This window comes from Hypanus sabinus, chromosome 2, assembly GCF_030144855.1.
Source record: "Hypanus sabinus isolate sHypSab1 chromosome 2, sHypSab1.hap1, whole genome shotgun sequence".
Lineage (NCBI taxonomy): Eukaryota > Metazoa > Chordata > Chondrichthyes > Myliobatiformes > Dasyatidae > Hypanus > Hypanus sabinus.
In genome coordinates this window covers 96,375,048-96,393,092 of record NC_082707.1, presented here as the reverse complement: position 1 = coordinate 96,393,092, position 18,045 = coordinate 96,375,048, and the positions used below count along the sequence as shown (strand labels likewise).

Genomic DNA, 18,045 nt, shown 5'->3' with positions numbered 1-18,045 from the left:
AGTTAAATCTGTCTGCAGAATGAAAAGAAATTGAGGAGGCTGCATCATGTAGTTAGATAAAATATGTCCCAGAGCAGGAATGTTGTGCTTGGTGGATAGGTATATATGCAGTCATTTCTGTTTGGGTAAAAATTCTTAACTTTAATAAGATAATCTTGCACTTTGAACTGGATGGTCCCAAATTGGACAACACTTCAGATTTACTGTTTTTTTTTACAAGAAAAGGCAAATTCAAAGTGCTCATTAATCCTTTTTACATCAACTGTGTACTAACAGTATGAATTGTGTTTACGATTCACTGGAGTACAGAGGAAGTTGGGAGCCACAGACCAACATTAATTGTCCTTTTGAAAATTAAAACAAAAAATCAAACATTTGGAAATCTGAAATAAATGCTGGAGACACTCAGCAGGTCAGACAGCATTTGTAGATGGAGAACAGTTAATGTTTGGTGAGGTGCCACATAAAAAGTGTCAAATAATGTTGATGGCAGCACACTGAAGGAGAGAGGATTAACCAGCTGTACTAGGGGGTACTTGAGGTAATGTAACTGTGGCCTCACTACTTATGTACTAATGATTTGAACTGGGGACCAAGTGTAGCTTAGCCATGTTTATAAATGACCAAAGTCAGTAAGGTGGAATATAATCGTGGGCAAGCATGTGGCAGATAGAGTAGTGGGGAAATGTATTACTTTGGGAAGAATAGAAAACAGTTTTATTAGAATTACATACTAGTGTTTAGAAACTCAAGGAACACACAAAGATAGGACGTAAGTAACTAAAGAAACTGTGGCGCGTGGCCAAATGGATAAGGCATTGGACTAGCGATCTGAAGGTCGTGAGTTCAAGCCCCAGCCGAGGCAGCATGTTGTCTCCTTGAGCAAGGCACTTAACCACACATTGCTCCAGTCCACCCATCTGAAAATGGGTACCGGCATGGGGTTTAACCTCGTGATAGACTGGCATCTTATCCGGGGGGGGGGGGGGGTGTCTTGTACTCTCAGTCGCTTCATGCCACGGAAACTGGCATAAGCACCTGCCTGATGAGCCTATAAGGCTCGGGACAGGCTTTAACTAAAGAAAGATGCTGGAGGAAAAATGTAGAATTTTGATGTAAAGTGTTGGTGCACGAACTTTGTAACAGCCATGCAGAGTTTGTGATGTCACGTCTAGGGGACTTGATTCTTGGGAATTGTTTTAGAGGAAAGGAAAAGCAAACTGAGAATTTAGAATAGGAGGTAATCCCATTCAGATGTTTTATTTTGAGAAGGGTCATTAGAGGGGTGTTGTGAAGATGTTTCACAGTGGGAGACTATAAAATTGGTTAGAATTGTTTTCCTTATTACAGACATGCCATGAAATTTGTTGTTTTGGGGTAGTACAGTGCAAGATAAAAGTTGTTAAGTTACAAAATTAAAGAGCAGTGTCTTAGGATAAAAAGAAATTGTAAGGAGGAATTTCTTCCAGTTGCAAACCTTTGAAAGTTCACTATGTCGAGAGTGTTGTGGATGCAGTCCTTAAAGGAATTCATGACTAAGATGGAAGTACAAAGTCTACATGAGAATTGAGGGCTAAGAGGGTGAGGTCAAAGATCAGAACAGCACTGACCTTATTGGAAAGGAGGAGATTGAGGCAGTAATGCTTATTATTATTTGTTTAAGTCCTGTATACTTGGTAGTACACAACCTTTTAGTTGGGAGGGACAGAAGGACAATTTGAAATATTTTTGAGGCCCATTCATAAGCTAATTATTATGATTAGTTTAGAAAATTGTTTTAAAGTGTATATACAGCTTCACAAATGAAATTGGTTTAATTATGCAATGGAATCCCACCTGTTTCTCAGCTGCTTTCCCTCCCAAATGCCCCCTCCACTGACCATTTCCAGCCTCGTAGCCTCACTCTCTCTGGTTCTTTTTTGTTCTGAAGCACTTGAGTCAGAAGAAATAAATAAGTGAATGATGTGAAATTGCAGAGGCAACAGATCTTTGTGCAGACCACAGAGCAGACCTTGTTCATCACACTATCACAGTACCAAAGCCTCTTCCCAATTGGATTATTCAAATAAAGCTATTTCTCCTGACAATTACTGGAAGAGCTTAGTCCTAATGAAGGGTCTTGGCCTGAAATGTTGACTGTTCATTCCTTTCCAGCTGAGTTCCTCCAGCATTTTGTGTGTTGCTCTGGATTTTCAGCATCTGCAGAATCTCTTGTCTATTTTTTTACCTGACCAGTCAGCCTGAAAACATACACCCGACTAGCATTGGGACCCTGGCAAAGCAAAGTGCTCAAAGCCCTAAACCCCCTGCCTACTCAGTGAGAAGAGGTGCGGTTTGATCTGTCCCCAGTCAGCTAGGAGCATTTTGGTCATAATGGAACTAATGATATCTAATTTGCTGTAACATTATTCTGCATTGTTCTATTCACAGGGGAACATGCAGCGTTGCAAACTGGTTATAGACCAGATCACTGAAGCCAAAGATACCATGATGAAAGTTCTGGATCACAAGGATCGAGTCCTAAAACTCCTCAACAAAAATGGAACCGTCAAAAAGGTGTCCAAATTGAAAAGAAAAGAGAAGTCCTAAGGTCTCAAATTTGGGTAGTAACTGTATTTTAAAGCCACTGTATAAATGTTTAGTTTGATATTTTAATAAACCAATGTTTGCAGGTGATGGATAGTTTCCACAGAACATGAACATTGCTGTGGTGTGAATGGCAGTAATTGGAAATACCCGCAGTCTCAGCATTGTTGATCAGTTGAATCCCACTAAAATTGTGACAACCTGCAAAAAGTGAGTTTGATTTTTCTCGAACCTGACTACACACTGCAGTGTTGACTAACTTGCTCATCAAGTTAAATAGCATGGCTTTCCCCCCCCCCCCCCACCCACTTCCTTTGATGTTACTCGTTGTTCAGAAACAACCGATTGGCAGTCAGTTCTCCCGTTAATTTTCTTTTAATTTTTGGGGTAGTGATTCATTAGTTCCAATTTAGCAGCACCTCATCACCAATGTTGGTTTACAGTGGCAAGAAGGTAGAAGAAATCTAGGTGTTCATGATTAGCAACCCCAGTCACCTGCAGTTGTTGAGGGGTGGCTCTAGTTTAGAATGGAAGAACGATCCAATCCAGCAGCCAGAGTTGTCAGTTTACCAACAGAAGAAGGGAACCCCTTTGTGAAAACAGCTAATCTGATTTTGCTGGTCTCTTAAAGCCTATGCTTTGCTTTACAATTAGATGAGGCAAGCATCTTTGAGAATGTGATTCTTGGCAAAACTTGCAAACTTGCAAAACTTAACTCATGTTTGCCCCTGCATTGACTGACAGGAGCAACTGGAGAGCTGTTTGAATATTTTCTCAATGAGAAAAAGAAAGAAGTTCCCTTAAAAATATTAATATTTTCAACTTGGGAATAAATGGGGTGTATGCTAATCAAAATTGCATACTTGTGAGCCTCGTTGTATCTTTAGTTTCCAGAAGGACTGTAAAAGAATTGTCAATTTGTTGCAGTGTGGCTTTGTTCTGTGCAGAGGAAGCCTGCTCCTGGCCACGGTGAATTGACTGAGCACTGTGCAGTTGTAGTATTGTTCCACTCCAGGTTCCTATATAACCATGTCATCTTTCTATCAGAAGTTATTAATAAAGTGGAATTACTAGTTTTTTTATATTTAAAAGGAAGCTTGCACGATTCTCGGTCAGAGTCTTTGTAAAACATGGCATTTTTTTTTGCTCCTCCATCACTTCTTTCCACATTATGTGTTTGGTGTTTTGACCAGCTGTGTCTGTAACCAAGAAGGTATTTAAGCTGGGCTGCTTTTCTTGTGTGTGGTGATCTTGTGTGAGATGTTTGTAGTTTGTGATGCAGTTTCTTGTACATAAACACTTGAAAATCCATTAATAAACAGTGCAAGCTTTTATACCAACTGCACAAACCTGACTGGAAACAAAAAGCTCTGACATAATTTGCATCTTCTTACGTATGTGTGTTCTATTTTCCAAAGCTGGTAGGGTGACAAAATGGTGAACATATCATATGCCTTGTTAGTTTTCAACTCTCCAGAGAATTTTGGATTGATCACAGTTGGCTATACTTAACACTCAGGCTGTGAAAATAATCCAATCTCTCCAGCTGTTTTATTAACTTGTGCTGCCTTGAGAAAATATATCTACGATTTGAATTTCTTGTTTTTAACTAATTGAAGATGTAGGAGTAGAATTGGGCATTTCTGCACCACTCACTATTCATTGCTGGTTAATATTTCTTTCAATCCTATTCTCCCACCTTCGCCTTTTAACCCTTAACCCCTGTACTAATCAATCTCTGCCTTAAGTACACCAATGACTTGACCTCCACAGTGCACCATGGTAATGAATGCACAGAGTCATCACCCTCTGAATGAAGAAATTCCTCCTCTCAGTTTTAAAGATACACCCCTTTATTCTGAGCCTGTGCTGTCAGATCTGAGACTTCCACTAATGGAAACATTCACCTCATGTCCAATTGATCCAGGCCTTTTAGTATCCAATAGCTTTCAATGAGATCATATTTATGAACTCCATTGAGTATTGGCCCAGAGTGATCAAACATTTCTTGTACGTTAAGTTTTTCATTCCGAGGTTCAGAGTGAGGTTTATTATCATTGACATGCGTCATGAAATTTGTTGTTTTGCTGTAGCAGTACAGTGCAAAGACATAAAAATTACAAATACAAAAACATGCAAAAAATTAAAAATCAGGTAGCATTCATGGATTGATAGACCATTCAGAAAAGTGGTGGTGGTGGTGGAGAAGATACTAAGTATGGTCATCGGGCTCCTTTACCACCTTTCTGATGGTAATTACTCAATGAGAGAATGTCCCAGAGGATCTTTAATGATGGATGCTGCCTCCTCGAAACACTGCCACTTGAAGATGTTCCCTGGCAAGGTGGGTTGTGCCATAATGGAACTGGCTGAGGCTACAATTCTCTGCAGCCTCTTGTCATCCTGAGGACTGGAGTTTCATACCAGCCTGTGACCCAACCAATCAGCGTGCTCTCAGCTATACATGTGTATAAATTTGCAAGAGTCTTTGGTGACATACTAAATCTGCTCAAACTCCTAATAAGGTATAGCAGCTGCCATGCCTTCTTCATGATTGCATCAGTGTGTTGGATCCAGCTAGATGCTTTGAGATGTTGATGTCCAGGAACTTGAAACTGTTCACCCTTCCACTTCTGATTTATCAATAAGGACTGGTGCGCATACTCTATAATTCCCTTTGATGAAATCCACAAATAATTCCTTGGTCTTGCTGACATTGGGTGTGAGGTTGTTATTGCAATGCAATTCACCCAGCTAATCCATCTCACTCTTGTACACCACCTCATCACCATCTGAAATACTGCCAACAACAGTGGTGTCATCAGCAAATTTATTGATGGCATTTGACCTGTGCCTTGGCACAGTCGTGAGTGTAGAGATGGTAGAACAGTGGGCTAAGCAGACATCTTTTAGGTTGCCTATGTTAATTGTCAGCAAGGAAGAGATGTTATTACCCATCTGTATGGATTGTGGTCTCCCAATGAGGAATTCAAGGTTCCAGCTGCAGATGACATACAAAAGCCCAGGTTTTCAAGCTTGTTGATTAGTGGTGTGGAGATCTTGGTGTTGAACACTAATCTGTAATTGATGAACAGCAGCTTGACATACATTTTGCTGTTGTCTAGGTGCTTCAAAGCTAAGAGAGAGAGTGTGTCTGCTGTAGACTTGTTGTGGCAGCAGGCAAATGCATGTGTGGCCAGCACCTTGCCCAGGCAGGAGCTAAACATGAGATGCTGATAATCTTGAACAACACACACATTACAAAATGATGGAGAAACTCAGCAGGTCAGGCAGCATCTATGAAGAGGAAGAAACAGTTGACACTTCGGGCCAAGAACCTTCATCAGGACTGTAAATAAAGATGGGAGAAACAAGAATAAGAAAGTGGCTGAAGGGGAAGAAGTACAAGCTGGCAAGTGATAGGTAAAACTTGATGGGTGGTTGGGAGAAAGAGGATGAAGAAAGAAGCTGGGAAATGATAGGTGGGGTAAAGGGCTGTAGAAAGAATATGAGATGAGAAGAGAAAGGGGTAAGAGGGGAGCCAGAATGGGGAATAGAAAAAGAGAAAAGGCGGAAAATTACCAGAAGTGAAAGAAATCGATGTTCTTGCAATCAGGTTGCAGGTTACCCAGGTACTGCTCCTTCAGTCTGAGAGTTGCGTCTAATTGATTCTAACCATGACAAACCGCTCAAAAGCACTTCATCATAGTAGAAAAGAGTGCCATTGGGCAATGGTCATTGAGGCAGCTTCTCCTGCTCTTGGGCATCAGTATGACTGATGACCTTTTGAAGCAGGTGGGAACCTCTGTTCACCGGGGTGCAAGATTTAAGATGACTTTGAACACTCCGGCCAGTTGGTTGGCATGGATTTACAGTACCCTGTCAGATACATTATTGGGACCTGATGCCAGACAAGAGTTTACCCTCTTGAAGGATGTTCTGATGTCAGTCTCTGAAATGGAGATCACAGGGTCAGCAGATGCTATGGGGAATCTCTGAATATGGTCCAGTCCACCAATTCAAAATCAGTCCTGTATACTCTTCTCTGTCTCTTGACCATACCTTCATTGTCCTCACCACTGGTACTGTGGCTTTTGGTCTCTGTCTATATGTTGATTGGACATACCAGAGTATGGAAATGGGATGGGATGGTAAGTGTTCCTGATGATGGTGTAACAGTGATAAAGTGTGTTGGCTCCTCTGGTTCTGCAGGTCTCATGTTGGTGTTAAATAGTTGGGGTCTTCTTCAAGTTAGCCTGGTTGAAAACCCCACCCCCACAACAATCAGGAAGGCACCTGGGTGTGCTGTCTTTTGACTACTGATCATAGTGTTCCAGTGCCATTTGACATCTGCTTGAAATGGAATGTACATTACCACCAGGAAGACTAAAGGACCTCTTTAGTGCTAGCACATCTTTCTTTGGATGCAGGGTCCAAAGTGATTTTTAAGCTGATAAAACTGTGTAGGGTCTAACCAACCAAGCAGAATTTGCATTTTAATTTATGTTGCTTTTTGAGTTCCTCAGTTATACAAAGACAACATGATTTTATTTATGGATTGCATTGGCCAGTGATGTGACCATGTTGACTTGGTAGACATTGGTAGATTTTAATAAATAATACTTTGAATATTTACATTTTCTTACTACCAAATTAAACTTAGCTGCACCATTGATTTAACAAAGAACCGAAAATAAAAACTGAAAAAATTCAAGCTCTTATTCAGTTGCATGAGCTACAATCTTAAAACAACAGTCCCCTGTATGGCATATTATCAAATGCCTTCTAAAGATAGAAATAAAATAAACCACAACCTCCCCACCCTGCCCCACCACCTTATCTGCCCTGTTGATTTTATTTTAATTTAGAGATTAGATTAGATTCAATTTTATTGTCATTGTGCTGAGTACAGATACAAAGCCAATGAAATGCAGTTAGCATCTAACCAGAGATACAAAATATAGTGTTATTTACAAAATAACTGCAAATAAAAAGTATGTGTTACAGCATACAAATATAAAAGTACTGAAACAGTACAATATGGGTGCAATACTGTTTAGCACTGTGATGTGAGGTTCAGCAGGGTCACAGCCTCAGGGGAAAAAGCTCTTACTGTGCCTGTTGGTGCGGGATTGAAGGCTCCTGTAGCACTTACCAGTTGGGAGGAGAGTAAAAAGTCCATGGTTAGGGTGAGATGCATCCTTGATAAATGCTTTTCACACAGCAGTAATTCCTTTTGGGGGTGGTTAACGTGTCCTGAGGGGTGTAAGGAGAATTGAAAGTCATTGGGGGGCATTCAAAATTCTTGGCGGGGGGCAGTAAGCAGAACCCTAACCTGAGGCACGAGACCTGACTGACCATTAGTAGAGCAGGAACTTTAAAAAAGAGGATGAGGCACTGGAACACAGGAAGAACCATTGCTCTGCAGGTGGTGAGCACTTGTCGTCACAACACATCTGAAATTCAGCAATCTCATCCGACATTACTGGGGATGCATAAATTAGTAACTAGGGTGCCCAACAGTTCCCCTTAACTCGTGGCATGGAATGAGTTCATGCAATTTAACAGTTGGTAAGTCAAGTACACCCTCTCAACCTTCTCTCCAGATCTACAGAAAACGGGTTACTTAATGATACAGCACTGGTCAGAACCAAACAGTAAAATAGAACCAATCAATGAACCTGCCAACCCCAAGAATTCCTCTTTAGGTGCTCAAAGACCTTGGCTTCATGTTTGCAGTCAAGAACCATCTTTGGGGATTATGAGACCGATGAGATTGGTCAATTGTGCTAACTGGAATAGTATAAAGTTAACTTGCTGAACTCTAGCTCTATCCCAACAAACATTCAGATTCCATTCGGAATCCTTGTCAACGTAATTTCCACTGTTGTGATCATCTTCATCATCGCCTCGTTCTTTTGCGTGCTGCTATCCATGTCAACTTGCTGCCGTCGTCAACATCCAATAAGTATTCCCAGTATGTGTTGATTTTTTTAAAAATTTAGCTCCATTAATAATTGATAAATACTTATGGCGCGATCTGAGTCTGAAGGCAGTGAAGTCCTAATTGTAATCCTGCTAAAAAAAAACAGGAACTACAGAACGTGCATCAATACAATGTTAAATACCCAGAAAATGGTTTTATTCCATTCCCGTCAGATCAGTGACGCCCCATGTGTCTTAATTGTAAAACTGCACTGTTTAGTGAAGCCCTGAAACCATCAAGGTTGCAGGGGCACCTCTGTAGCAGACACCCTGAAAACGCTACTTCAGCTATTACTCCGTTCCAGAAGAAGAAAGAAGCATTCGAAAAATGTTGCACACTCGTCATTTGCCAAGAAAGCTAAAAAATAACCTTGATAGTTGTCTCATTGCTTCTTATTACATTTCCAAAAGGATAGCAAAGTGTGGAAAGTCTCATACAATTGGTGAAAGATTAATAATCCCTGCTTATATAAGAAGTGCTCATCACTGTTCTCAAAACAGATACCAGTATTTTAAAATCAATTCCTCTGAGTAATAACTCTGTAGTTCATTGTATCGACACGAGTGAAGACATTGAGTATCAACTATGCACAGAGCTATAAAAGAACAGAATTTGGGATACAAATGGATGAGTCAATTGTGTAAGATGACAAGGCATTGCTTAGACCATATGTATGGTTTATCAAAAATGGAAAAGTTTATGAAGAGATTCTTTTGTAAGAAATAAATAAAAGTATCAATGGAGAATCAATCTATGGTGAACTCAAAATGTATATTGAGGATAAAAGTATTCCAATTAGGAACATGATTTCTTGTGCAACAGATGGAGCATCATATATGACAAGTCACCATGCTGGTTTCATTGCATTTATGAAAAAAATTTAAGTCTGTTTGCAATTACTGGGTAATTCATCATTGACATCTCGTAGCCAGAAACCTCAGCTGGGGATTTTTTTTCAAGCATGACTCTTGTAATTTCTGCTATCAACAAAATTAAAGCTTATCCATTAAATAGCAGAATATGTCTCCAGTTATGCCAAGATAACAATGAAAAGTTTGAACACTTGCTGTTTCATACTGAAGTGTGTTGGTTGTCAAAAGGCAGCTGCTTGACACTTTCCTTTGATCTTTTTGACATACTGGATGAATTTTTGCTCTAAGTCAACAAGAACTTGGGAAACAAGATTGAACTTCTACATGGAGATGTGGCATACCTAGCCAATCTGTATGACAAAATGAACATTCTAAATATGAAACTGCAGGGTGAGAATTTCAATTTAATCCAGACAAATGTGCATCATCCACTTTTATTGGAAATGTATAAACAAAACATTGGGATAAGAATGTTCTCACAATTTCCCTGCATGGAAAGAATGGCACTCTTTCACAGAAGGTGATTTGCAAGAGTACTGCTTACACCTGCAGTCACTGAAGGAGGATTTTCAGAATTGATTTAAGGATTTGAATGATACGGAAATTATGGACTGGGTAATTAACCCATTTCTGTGTAAGGTGGAAGAACAGGAAGAGAGCTTGTAAGAAGAGATTATTGAAATTCAGAATGAAGAAGCAAAAATGCTTTTCAAAATTGCCGGCTTCTGTGGTGTGTGGCTACATTGTCGTACAAAGTTTCCTGGTCTTTGGAGAAGACCAAAACTGCTCTTCATTGCATTTCCATCCTCCTACCTTGTTGAAAAGGGCTTCAGTGCAGTGAATGTACTCACAAAAAACAGAAACTGCTTGGACATTGTTATGCATGGTTACCTGAGGCTTTTGCTGTCACAACTTAAACCAGATATTTCAACTCTTGCTAAAAACAATCAAGCTCAAGGAACGCATTGATATTGAAGCTGCTGTACAGCGCAGAGGTACTGTGTAAGCTGTGTTTAAACACAAATAAGAATTTAAAGCAGAACTATTTTTCTCATGTTAGCAAATGGTAGACATGTTTTTACATTATGGGGGTACCAGAAAGTATATTATGCCTAAGAGGAGGTGTTGGCAAGTATGTAGATGCTTTAACAAGGAAATAAGTCACTTCTGGCCCAACAAGCCTGCACCACCCAATTACACCTATGTGATCAATTAACCTACTAACCTTGTAAGTCTTTGGAATGTGGGACGAAATCATGCCAGACGTAGAAAGAATGTAGAAACTCCCTACAAATAGCGGCGGGAATTGAACCCAGGTCGCCGGAGTCGTAATAGCGTTATGCTAACCACTACACTACAGTGCTGCCCAAACTTTGTCCCAAATGCATTATAGCATTTGTTAGATTTCAACCCGACAATACCTCATATAGGTTTTAGGACTTGTTTCAACGACTATTTTGATAACTCCCAGCAAAACATAATGGCAGTTAATATATAAAACAGAATTGGGTTGAACTCATGTTCATCCCTGCCTTGATTCCAGTATTATCTCAACTGACCTTGCAATCCTCCTTATTCTTTTGTACTGCAACCTATGTAACATCTTGTTCAGTCCCTTGCTTCCAGATCACCTCATTTCTTGCTGATCTATTTGTGGAGCACCAGTTCCTCATATTTACAGAATCATACAGCATAGAAACATGTATTCAAAACTTTGTGTCTCTAAAGCACTAAGCATCCCTTGCTATCTGCATTTCATTCTTGTGTATGCTCCTACATTTCACTGTTGTGTTTTGTGTTTTCTAAACTCCATCCACAGATCTTTCCTCCTCCCTATTCTTTGATTTTTAACCAAATCTTGTTTCTTGCCACTCCTTGCCACTTCTTGTTTGCCACTCCTTGGTGTCAAGTTCCTTTTGCCTTTGAAGTGGGTTGAGATATTTTTCTATGTTAGAAATGCAAAATCCAGAAATTGTTTTGTTTCTCACAAAATGGTTTGGGTCAAGCTCCCACTCTCAAACGCAGAATCATTGAACAAAACCAGTCTTGTGCTAGAAACCTGCACTTATTTGCCAATTTGTGTGTGTCTCAATCTTCTCAAATACTCTGTGTATGATGAATTGTTTTGAAATGTAGTCTCCATATTGGAGACAGATCTGGGAGTATGTGTACTGCTTGATTAAGCACCAATCAATTTGTTTTTTTCTGGTGAATGAAGGATTTTTGACTGAGCCAAGCTATTCCTGTTTTTTTTTAAATTTAATGTAATAGGATTTTTAAAGTTCACATGGGTTGAGATGAATGCTTCTTGTTAAAAATTGTACATTTGGTGTAAGGCTTTGCTCTGCTGTTGGTCATCAATCCCTGGTACAGTTCTACATTGGCTTAAATGTATAGCTTTAACCTGTGGAGGAGGGAAAGGTAAACCAAGATGATATACCTTAAAGTTTGGTTGTCAGGGAGTTAAAACAGCTATAACACAACAGAACAGTTTACAGTTTGAACCATAAGTTGGAAATGACATACAAGGATGTCAGAGATTGTAAAGTTTTTTGAAAATATAATCATTTAGAAACACAGAGGCACAGAAAACATATAGCTGGATACAGGCCCTTCGGCCCACATAGTTGTGCCAAATATGTCCTTACCTTAGAAATTACTAGGCTTACCTATAGCCCTCTATTTTACTAAGCTCCATGTACCTATCTGTAAGTTTCTTAAAAGACCCTATCGTATCCACCTCCACCACCATTGCCGGCAGTCCATTCCACGCACTCACCACTCTGTGAGTAAAAAACTTACCCCTGACATCTCTGTACCTGCCCCCCAGTACCTTAAACCTGTGTCATCTTGTGGCAACCACTTCAGCCCTGGGAAAAAGCCTCTGACTATCCACATGATCAGTGCCTCTCATCATCTTATACACCTCTATCAGGTCACCTCTCATCCTCCGTATCTCCAAGGAGAAAAGACCAAGTTCACTCAACCTATTCTCGTAAGGCATGCTGCCCAATCCAGGCAACATCCTTGTAAATCTCCTCTACACCCTTTCTATGGCTTCCACATCCTTCCTGTAGTGAGGCAACCAGAACTGAGCACAGTACTCCAAGTGGGGTCTGACCAGGGTCATATACAGCTGCAACATTACCTCTCGGCTCCTAAATTCAATTCCCTGATTGATGAAGGCCAACACACCATACACTTTCTTAACCACAGACTCAACCTGAGCAGCTGCTTTGAGCGTCCTATGATCTTGGACCCCAAGATCCCTCTGATCCTCCACGCTGCCAAGAGTCTTACCATTAATACTATATTCTGCCATCGTATTTGACTTACCAAAATGAACCATTTCACATTTATCTGGGTTGAACTCCATCTGTCACTTCTCAGCCCAGTTTTGCATCCTTTCAATCTCCTGCTGTAACCTCTGACAGCCCTCCACACTATCCACAACACCTCCAACCTTACTAATCCATCCCTCCACTTCCTCGTCCAGGTCACTTATAAAAATCACGAAGAATAAGGGTCCCAGAAAAGATCCCTGAGGCACCCCACTGGTCACCGACCTCCATGTAGAATATGACCCGTCTACAACCACTCTTTGAGGGCAACCCAGTTCTGGATCCACAAGGCAATGTCCCCTTGGATCCCATGCCTCTTTACTTTCTCAATAAGCCTTGCACAGGGTACCTTATCAAATGATTTGCTGAAATCCATATACACTACATCTACTGTTCTTCCTTCATCAATGTGTTTAGTCACATCCTCAAAACATTCGATCAGGCTCGTAAGGCATGACCTGCCCTTGACAAAGCCATGCTGACTATTTCTAATCATATTATACCTCTCAGAATCTTCTCCATCAACTTACCAACCACTGAGGTAAGACTCACTGGTCTATAATTTCCTGGTCTATCTCTACTCCCTTTCTTGAATAAAGGAACAACATCAGCAACCCTCCAATCCTCCTGAACCTCTCCTATCCCCATTGATGATGCAAAGATCATCGCCAGAGGCTCAGCAATCTCCTCCCTCACCTCCCACAGTAGTCTGGGGTGCATCTCATCCGGTCCCAGCAACTTATCCAATTTGATACTTTCCAAAAGCTCCAGCACACCCTCTTTCTTAATATCTACATGCTCAAGCTTTTCAGTCTGCTGAAAGTCATCACTACAATCACCAAGAACCTTTTCCATGGTGAATACTGAAGTAAAGTATTCATTAAGTACCTCTGCTATTTTTGCTGGTTCCATACACACTATCCCACTGTCACACTAATTGGTCCTATTCTCTCACATCTTATCCTCCCGCTCTTCACATACTTGCAGAATGCCTTGTGGTTTTCCTTAATCCTGCCCGCCTTCTGGCTCTCCTAATTTCCTTCTGTTATGAAATCCCATAACGGGATCACTTACCAGCAAAGATAGAGAGGTCCGTTGAAGTCTGATGGTACTATTTTTAAAAGTCTTTATTTATGAAAAGGGCACAAACGTAAGATTAATACAAACACTCAAATATATGTAGTCACTACTTAATCTAAAAGCGTGGGTCTAATAATAACCATCAATAAGAAAACAGCTCGATCGTTTGTTTAGGGGATAAATTAGTGTCCGAGGGAAATATAAAAGTCACTCAAATTCCTGCAGGCTTCTGGCTTTCAGGGGTGGTGGGGTGCCGCTGGGTTTTCACTTGTTGGAGAGAGAGAGAGATTGGTGAGAGAAGAAAAACTTGCCCGGGTCTTTATGAAGTAAATCCGTTGAATCAGGGGAGCGGGCTTCCCAGTTGTTAGCTAAAAGCGGTTTTCCGTGATTCCAGCCACAGATTCCAGGCCCAGAATCTAACGCACGTGGCTTCCTTCAAAATGGCTTCCCGCTACGACGTGATCACTAGCGTGTCTTCTTGGTGCACCTCAAGGGGTTGTCCCCCCCAGACCCTCCTTTATACTTCCTCACGGGGTCGCAGGTGTCAATCAGGTTGGGATGATGCAATCTCTCTCTCAACCAGCCCATTTTGCCCGAGGGCTTTACATGTGGTCTCCATGAGACAATAGTCAATGTCGCCTTATTTTGCATCGTGGTGGAACGCGGTATTCGGCACGTCTCTCTCTCTCCCACTTCATGGGTCTACTGACCCCCCTCCCCCCTCAACTAGTGCTCCTGTGATTCTCACAAAGGAGGGGGCTGTGGACATAACACTTCTTAAGCTCCTTCCTATTAGCCTTATAATCTTATAGATCTTTAATATTATCTAGCTCTCTGAACCTTATGTAAGCTTTTCTTCTTGATTAGATTTATTACAGCCTTTGTACACCACTGTTCCTGTACCCTGCCATAGCTTCCCTGTCTCATTGGAACGTACCTATGCAGAACTCCACACAAATATCCCCTGAATATTTGCCACATTTCTTCCATACTTTTCCCTGAGAACATCTGCTTCCAATTTAAGCCTCCATTATGAGCCTGATAGCCTCATAATTCCCCTTAATGCAATTAAGCGCTTTTCTAACTTGTCTGTTCCTATCTCTCTCCAATGCTGTTGTAAAGGAGACAGAATTATGATCACTATCTCCAAAATGCTCTCCCACTGAGAGATCTGACACCTAACCAGGTTCATTTCCCAATACCAAATCACGTACAGCCTCTCCTGTTGTAAGCTTATCTACATATTGTGTCAAGAAACCTTCCTGAACACACCTAACAAACTCCACCCCATCCAAACCCCTTGCTCTAGGGAGATGCCAATTGATATTTGGGAAATTAAACTCTCTCGTCATGACAACTCTGTTATTATCACGCCTTTCCAGGATATGTTTCCCTATCTGCTCCTCAATATCCCTGTTACTATTGGGTGGCCTATAAAAAAACACCCAGTAAAGTTATTGACCCCTTCCTGTTCCTAACCTCTACCCACAGAGACTCCGTAGACAATCCATCCATGACGTCCAACTTTTCTGCAGCCGTGACACTATTTCTGATCAACAGTGCCACGCCCCCACCTCTTTTGCCTCCCTCCCTGTCCTTTCTGAAACATCTAAAACCTGGCACTTGAAGTAACCATTCCTGTCCCTGAGCCATCCAAGTCTCCGTAATGGCCACCACATCTTATCTCCAATTTCTGATTCACACTCTAAGCTCATCCGCTTTGTTCACAATACTCCTTGCATTAAAATAGATACATCTCAAATGTTCAGTCTGAGCACGTCTCTTCTCTATCACCTGCCTATCCTCCCTCTCGCACTGTCTACAAGCTTTCTCTATTTGTGAGCCAGCCTCCTCTTCCCCAGTCACTTCGTTCGATTCTCACTCCCCACCCCAACAATTCTAGTTTAAACTCTCCCCAGTAGCCTTAGCAAACCTCCATGCCAGGATACTGGTCCCCCTGGGATTCAAGTGCAACCCCTTCTTTTTGCACAGGTCACACCTGCCCCAAAAGATGTCCCAATGATCCAGAAATCTGAATCCCTGCCCCCTGCTCCAATCCCTTAGCCACGCATTTATCGTCTACCTCATCCTATTCCTATTCTTACTCTCATGTGGCACAGGTAGTAATCCTGAGATTACTACCTTTGCGGTCCTGCTTCTGAACTTCCTTCCTAACTCCCTGTAGTCTTTTTTTTGGGACCTCTTCCCTTTTCCTACCTATGTCATTGATACCAATATGTACATCGACCTCTGGCTGTTCTCCCTCCCGCCGCAGGGTATCTTGGATACGATCTGAAATATCTCGGACCCTGGCACCTGGGAGGCAAACTATCATCTGAGTTTCTTTCCTGTGTCCACAGAATCACCTGTCTGACTCCCTAACTATAGAGTCCCTATCACTACTTCCTTCCTGTTCCCTTCCTTACTCTTCTGAGCCATAAGGTTGGACTTTGTGCCGGAGGCACGGCCACTGCCGCTTCCCCCAGGTAGGTTGTCTCTTCTTCCCCCCCCCCCCCCAACAGTACTCAAACAGGAGTACTTATTGTCAAGGGTTACAGCCACAAGGGTACTCTCTAGTACCTGACTCTTGCCATTCCTTCTTCTGACTGTTATCCACTTATCTGTCTCCCCAGGCCCCAGAGTGACTACCTGTTTATAACTCCTCTCTATCACCTCCTCGCTCTCCCTGACCAGGTGACGGTCATCGAGCTACATCTCCAGTTCCCTAACTCTGTCGCTCAGGGGCTGCAACTTGACACACCTGGTGCAGATATGGCAGTCATAGAACATAGTGTACAGCACATTACAGGCCCTTTGGCCCACAATGTTGTGCCAACCCTCAAATCCTGCCTCCCATATAACCCCCCACCTTAAATTCCTCCATATACCTGTCTAGTAGTCTCTTAAATTTCACTAGTGTATCTGCCTCCTCCACTGACTCAGGCAGTACAGTCCATGCACCAACCACTCTCTGAGTGAAAAACCTTCCTCTAATATCCCCTTTGAACTTCCCTCCCCTTACCTTAAAGCCACGTCTTCTTGTACTGAGCAGTGGTGCCCTGGGGAAGAGCCGCTGGCTGTCCACTCTGTCTATTCCTCTTAATATCTTGTACACTTCTATCATGTCTCCTCTCATCCCCCTTCTCTGCAAAGAGTAAAGCCCTAGCTCCCTTAATCTCTGATCATAATCCATACTCTCTAAACCAGGCAGCATCCTGGTATATCTCCTCTGTACCCTTTCCAATGCTTCCATATCCTTCCTATAGTGAGGCAACCAGAACTGGACACAGTACTCCAAGTGTGGCCTAACTAGAGTTTTATGGAGCTGCATCATTACATTGCGTCTCTTGAACTCTATCCCTCGACTTATGAAAGCTAACACCCCATAAGATTTCTTAACTACCCTATCTACCTGTGAGGCAACTTTCAAGGATCTGTGGACATGTACCCCCAGATCTCTCTGCTCCTCCACACTACCAAGTATCCTGCCATTTACTTTGTACTCTGCCTTGGAGTTTGTCCTTCCAAAGTGTACCATCTCACACTTCTCCGGGTTGAACTCCATTTGCCACTTCTCAGCCCACTTCTGCATCCTATCAATGTTTCTCTGCAATCTTCGACAATCTTCTACACTATCTACAACACCACCAACCTTTGTGTCATCTGCAAACTTGCCAACCCACCCTTCTACCCCCACATCCAGGTCGTTAATAAAAATCACAAAAAGTAGAGGTCCCAGAATAGATCCTTGTGGGACACCACTAGTCACAACCCTCCAATCTGAATTTACTTCCTCCACCACCACAATCCTCTGCCTTCTGCAGGCAAGCCAATTCTGAATCCACCTGGCCAAACTTCTCTGGATCTCGTGCCTTCTGACTTTCTGAATAAGCCTAACATGTGGAACTTTGTCAATTGCCTTACTAAAATCCATGTAGATCACATCCACTGCACTACCCTCATTTATATGCTTGGTCACCTCCTCAAAGAACACTATCAGGCTTGTTAGGCACAATCTGCCCTTCACAAAGCCATGCTGACTGTCCCTGATCAGACCGTGATTCTCTAAATGCCCATAGATCCTATCTTTAAGAATCTTTTCCAACAGCTTTTCCACCACAGACGTAAGGCTCATTGGTCTGTAATTGGTCTAGACTATCCCTACTACCTTTTTTGAACA

The 18,045-nt window shown here is 41.8% G+C and overlaps 1 protein-coding gene across 2 annotated transcripts in view; it reads left to right on the top strand.

Moving 5' to 3' along the window:
• LOC132381412 (histone deacetylase complex subunit SAP130-like) overlaps window positions 1–3,969 on the top strand; it is a 58,878-nt gene extending 54,909 nt beyond the window's left edge. For both annotated transcript variants that reach the window (XM_059950814.1, XM_059950807.1), the window contains exon 21: window positions 2,431–3,969. In XM_059950814.1, coding sequence (XP_059806797.1) covers window positions 2,431–2,589 — 159 coding nt within the window. In that variant the 3' untranslated portion in view covers window positions 2,590–3,969. The remainder of the gene's footprint in view (window positions 1–2,430) is intronic.
• The last annotated feature ends 14,076 nt before the right edge of the window (window positions 3,970–18,045 follow it).